This window comes from Marmota marmota, unplaced genomic scaffold (assembly GCF_001458135.2).
Source record: "Marmota marmota marmota unplaced genomic scaffold, marMar, whole genome shotgun sequence".
In the NCBI taxonomy this organism is placed as follows: Eukaryota; Metazoa; Chordata; class Mammalia; order Rodentia; family Sciuridae; genus Marmota; species Marmota marmota.
The window spans coordinates 321,331-327,146 of record NW_026000327.1 but is presented as its reverse complement, the minus strand read 5'-3'; the positions used below and the strand labels follow the sequence as shown (position 1 = coordinate 327,146).

General features: G+C 31.0%; 1 protein-coding gene across 1 annotated transcript in view; it reads right to left on the bottom strand.

Annotated features, from left to right (window-relative positions):
* Positions 1–5,816, bottom strand: part of LOC107158722 (probable ubiquitin carboxyl-terminal hydrolase FAF-X) — a 119,284-nt gene that overhangs the window by 31,173 nt on the left and 82,295 nt on the right. Inside the window, exons 29-32 of the mRNA XM_048797401.1 lie at positions 5,574–5,720; positions 4,580–4,802; positions 2,527–2,747; positions 733–923 (exon numbers count right to left, since the gene is read on the bottom strand). Of these exons, the coding sequence (XP_048653358.1) occupies positions 733–923; positions 2,527–2,747; positions 4,580–4,802; positions 5,574–5,720 (782 nt within the window). The remainder of the gene's footprint in view (positions 1–732; positions 924–2,526; positions 2,748–4,579; positions 4,803–5,573; positions 5,721–5,816) is intronic.

Below are 5,816 nucleotides of genomic sequence, written 5' to 3'. Positions count from 1 at the left end.
GATTAATTGAGTGATCACATTGAGGTGATGAGTAAACTTGCTTGGATTCAGTTGAGGACTCATATTTGGGTTTGGTATGAGGATGTTTTGGGTATGAAATTATTTCAGTTATTTAATACCAATGTTCCTTCGCTAGGTTCTTAGTTCACTTTGTGCTGCTCTATCAGAATACCTGAGAATAAACACATTTGTTTCTTACAGTTCTGGAAAATAGGAAGTTCAAGATGGAGGCACCATATCTAGTGAGGCCTTCATGTTGCATCAATCATCTACATGGCAGAAGAAATTGAGTAAGAAAGGGAAGAGGGCATAACTCATTCTTCCAAAAAAAAAAAAAAAAAAAAGAATGAAGATGTAGCTCAGCGGAAAAGTTCTCCTGGGTTCATTCCCTAGTATCAAAACAAAACCCAAACAAATAAATGACAAACTACATAGAAAATACATTTGATATCTGCTTCAATTCAGAATAAAATTAAATCAAGGAGAAAACCTATATTCTCTTTTGTAGTTCAAAGTTTAACAAAATACAAAACAAGTGATATGTTAAGAGAGTAAAAGCACTTAAGCCTTTCCAGTTGGGACAATAGTAAAGAAAAATTGACTAAAAAGTACAGCTAGAGGACTACCATTATTTAAACATTAAATAAATATATGTTCTAACATATCTTTTAGAAGTTTAAAGTGAGTGCATTAGTTTTATAAAACTAAAGTGATCATTCACCCATTATTTACCTGAATTGTTTCCAAAATCCTCTGGGCACATAGTATTGTAGTTGGGAAGCAGCCAAATGACCAAAGATGACCTGAAGGTGTCGTAAGACACCAATATTATACTCTTTCCTATCTTCTGTCTTACTTAATACTGGTTTGTCTTCAAACTGATGAGGATATCCAAACACATCATCTCGGGGATCAACATTATTCTACAGACCAAAAACATCACTGATGAGCTAATTTAACTTTAAAAGTAGAGGAATAAGTTTAAAGAAATACCAAATGGTAAACGACTTGCATTATTCTGTATTTCTTCTTTCTAAATTAATCTTTCAATTTAGAATACTAGTGTTTTTTTAATAGGTCATAAAAAATTTTACAGGTGAGTTAGAAAATAATAATAAAATAATATTATTAAAGTTTCACTGGAGGTAGTAACATTTGTTCAAGTACACTAGAATAGAGAAAAATAAGTTCACTGACTTAAGTAACTTCTGGGGAGTAACTTATTCTATCTTTTTAAGATTCAATATCTTCTTATGGGAACTATTCTTCATGGTTAGTATGAAATAATTAGACACACAACCAGAATTATTAACATTCAATAAATATAGCCATAAATAAATGTTAATAAATAAATAACCATAAATAAATATAGGGTTGCTGTAGTAATAGTAGAATGAATAGTAATAGTTGCTGTAGTAATTATCTGACAAAAAGTATTTCTAAAAGTCATAATCTCAATGTAGTGAAAGAGTATAATTTATTTGTTTTGGAGAAGACTGAAGATCTTTCTGTTTTCTTTGTATTTGAAGTTTACTATAATAGAGAAATGAATAGTTCCTTTCCTTGAGAAGCTCACAGTCTAGGAATTAGTAAATACAGACAATCCTACTGAAAGAAAGAGCAGATAACATAAAGATGAAATATTATCACATTTTTTTGCCTGATTTATTTTTTCTATGTGATTAGCCATCTTTATATTTAACTCAATACCTTTAGCAGGATGGTATGCACAACCAAATTTCACCAGTGTGGTTCTTTTCTAGATTGTATACCCTACAGATACTAAAATGGTAAACTTAATCAGACCTTACTGCTGGTTGGGTATGCTTTATTAGATTCTAGAAGATGGAGGCAGGTGTATGATTCAGAAACTTCCTAAATGATGGATTATTACCTGACAAACTATTTCTGATCACTGAAGGAAAAAAACTTTAGAAATGGGGAAAGAAATATTACCACTATTGTCATAATTTGACCCATACTTAGTTCTTTTTTAAAAATTTTATTTATTACATTTTTTCCAGTTATTGATAGACCTGAGAATCAAACCCAGTGTCTCATACATGTCAGGCAAGTATTCTACCACTGAGTCACAATCCCAGCCCTCCACACTTAGTTCTTATTGGCATATATGCAAGAAAAAGTGAAAGGCAGTTAATTTGTCTTCCATAATTCACATATTTAACAGCCATGTCTTAGTATATATATCCTGATCTGCCACTAAAACTTCACTTTTCTTTGGCTTTATCTACCCTGAAAACGTCTGATAAGTAGCCTCATTAGAATAGACACAATAACTTTAAAAATTAAAAGAATGAAAATGTAATTTAATAGTCAAACACTTAAACAGGACTCACAAAACATGGTTATATTAACTGTGCTTGCTTGAAAGACAAACAGAAAACTGACAAAAATTGCTAACTATGGAGTTTTAAGTCTATTACATAATGAGCACTGTAATACACTAGGCAGTGGCTCAGAGATTCTAGCACTACCATCAAATAGTTAAAAATAATTAAAATTTACCTCAATGTCCTGCTTCTCATCCCCGAACATATCATCATCTATATCACTACCTGTGCCTTCAACAGTAAGAATACTGTTCCTAATGGAAGGAATCATGTATAACTGCTGAATCACAGAATTCATATAACAAGTTGCACCAGCATTTTTGAGCCCCACAAATCCTTCTGGTGGCCGAGGTCCAACAGGCGGCAGATATTCCCACTCAGTAAGTGCTTCACAAGCTGAAAGAAGTAAAAAAAACAAGATGCTTATAACGTGAAAATAATGTTTCTGTCTGCTTGCAGATCCACTGGGTTAACTAATATTAGCAAAAATTTCGACCACTAAAGGTACTTCGCAATAGTACTGTTTATCCTTTAATAACATGAGCAAGTGTTATAGATCCTTACTGCAGACCTCTGGAGTTAATATCATTTATAGACATCATGGAAACAATAATATATAGTATAATATTAAAATTTTATAAAATTTAAAAATTAATATTAAAATTTGATGTGTTAACTATACCATTGGCTTTATTTATTTAATTTTTATATACTTGGCCCTTAAGATACTTCTGAACTTTTAAAATAATCAGAACATTATAGTTTTCTTAGTTTTAATTCAACCCAAGATCACTTAGGTTCACACTCATAAAAAGTATGTCTCACATGAACATTTAGATCTTTCTTTATTAAGTATTAAGAAAATAACAAATGCTTTGTCTATAACCACAATTTTATTGTGAAGAGCCAGTGAGGCAATGATATTTAATATAATGTTAAGAACTATAAATCACTTATATTCCCCTCTGCCTGGCTTAAAACCAAAAACAACATAAATATTAATCAATAACAGAATATATAGTTTAAGACTACATTCAACAGCAAGTGGTGTAGCAAGTAGAATAGGACCTGCATGTACTGATATATGTATTACTAATGAAAAGAAATCCAAAAAATAAAAATCCCAAAGTTAAAGAGCACTTTTCACAATATTCTCAGAGATGACGGGAAATCTAAAAAAGACACAACCTATATACAATTTCCTTCAACAGAAAAAAAAATTCTGAACCACAAATATGGTATTATAGAAGTCAGTAATTTTTAGCTTATATTTTCTTTATACACTTGAAAAATACAATCATGTAAATATATCAGCTAACTAAACAAAAAATGCAGAGGTTTTTATTTTTATTAAAAACAACAAAAACAGAAAAAACCACTATACAGAGTAAAGTGCTTATCTAGGGTACTTGAGTTGCTAGATTAGTTTGATCCCAACCACTGAAAAATGAAACAAAACAAAAGAGATTAACAACAACCAAACAACAAAAGAATTTCTTCCCTGGAGAGTCCATAGGACATATAAAGATATCATTTTAAGGTCTGGGGCTCAGTTGGTAGAGAGCTTGCCTGGCATGCACAAGGTCCAGTATTCAATCCTCAGCACCACTCCCCACCCCACCACACAGAGAAAGAATATATATATATTTTAAGCAATAAGTTTACCTAGAAATTCCTAAAATATCAACAAAATCTTTCTTATGCTCTAAAAGACAGTAGAGCAAAGGCAATTTCTGGTGTTCTACTAACATTCAAATTGATTATATTTATAAGCCTTAATTATCTCTTTAAATCAAACAGATTTTATATTCTTTTTTGTTCTGGTATTATATATACAACAGACTTTCTTTTTGAATTTTAATTCTTTTCTTTTTTAATATTTATTTTTTAGTTGTAGTTAGACACATACCTCTACATTATTATTTCTAAAAATTTTATTTATTTATTTACTTAAGTTGTTGATGGGCCTTTATTTTATTCATTTATTCATATATGGTGCTGAGAATTGAATCCAGTGCCTCACACATGCTAGGCAAGTGCTCTACCACTGAGTCACAACCCCAGCCCCTATTTATTTATTTTTATGTGGTGCTGAAGATCATTGAACCCAGGGCCTAGCATACGCTAAGCAAGCGCTCTACTGCTGAGCCACAACCCTGCCCGCAACTGTCTTTATTTTAAATTGTAAAATACTGACAATCAATACACAGCTTTTACAATTTACTTACTGGTTATTGCTGTTCCTATGTAATACATTTCAGTCAAACAGTCTACTATCTGTTTGAGATTTCTTACACAACCAACAGCTAATGCTACAAGGAGTTCAAAACCAGCATTGATAGTAGATGGTGAACTACACACTGGAACAGTCTGTTCTGCTGGTAGTTCTCCATTTCTCATATATTGCAAATAAGCTTTGGATGCAGGAAAAATGAAATCATCAATCAATTCCTAAGGAGTTAGAAGAGATATCACATTATTAAAAAATTACTATTTATACATATTCTATATAAAAATAAAATACATACAGATTTGAAAAACTATGCCTCTTGGAGGAAAATGCTTTCATGATTATTTGAAATGAATAACATCTCAAAGAATTTTTGGATTTGCTATTAAAATTCTCATTAGAAATCTACTGAATATAATTAATGAAAAAAAAAGTGTAAAGTTGAGAACTGACTGAAAATGAGATAATAAATATATCTTTAATCAGATAGGAATTGTTTATTTTAAATTAAAAAGTGCATTTAAAATTATACTTTTCCCTTGAATAATAAAATCTAAAAAAAATAATCAAGAAATACAATATAAACAATTATCAGTTTTGGGAGATAGACATTTTTCTCAATTTGAAATGTGATAGAGTAGAAATTCAGATCTATTGTCAAATGTGGTAGAAGTCCTGTATTCCCAGTTATTCAAGTAGTGAAGGAGGAGGATCACAAGCTTGATCAGCCTGAAAAATGTATCAAGATCCTGTCTCAACAGAAATAAACAACAATAAAAAAAATGTGACTCAGTGATGAAGTGCTTGCATACCTGAATGAGGCCTCAGGTTTGATCCTTAGGACTTGGGCAGGGAGCAGACTATTATATTTATCAAATAGCAAAAGAAGTCTAAAGTTATGTTTTAAAAAAATGTAGTAAAGCTCTTACTGAGAAAGTTTTGCTGATGTTTCAAAGGTCGTTAACAGTGTAGCACCAAAATTTAGAACTTACTTTAACAAGATTAGCACCTCCTTTTTCACAACCAACATAATACTTTCTCTCAGGAGTTTGAAAGGCTAGTAATTCTTTTGTTACTCCAAGATGGCCTTCCAAAATAGGTTCTTCAATGCCCGTTTCACCTGTGTTTTTAACATTATCCTGCCAAAAGAAAAATATCACAAGCCTAAATTAAAAGATGTACACAGGACAGGAGAACAGAGTCACAAAAAAAAAAAAAAAAAAAAAAAAAAAAAA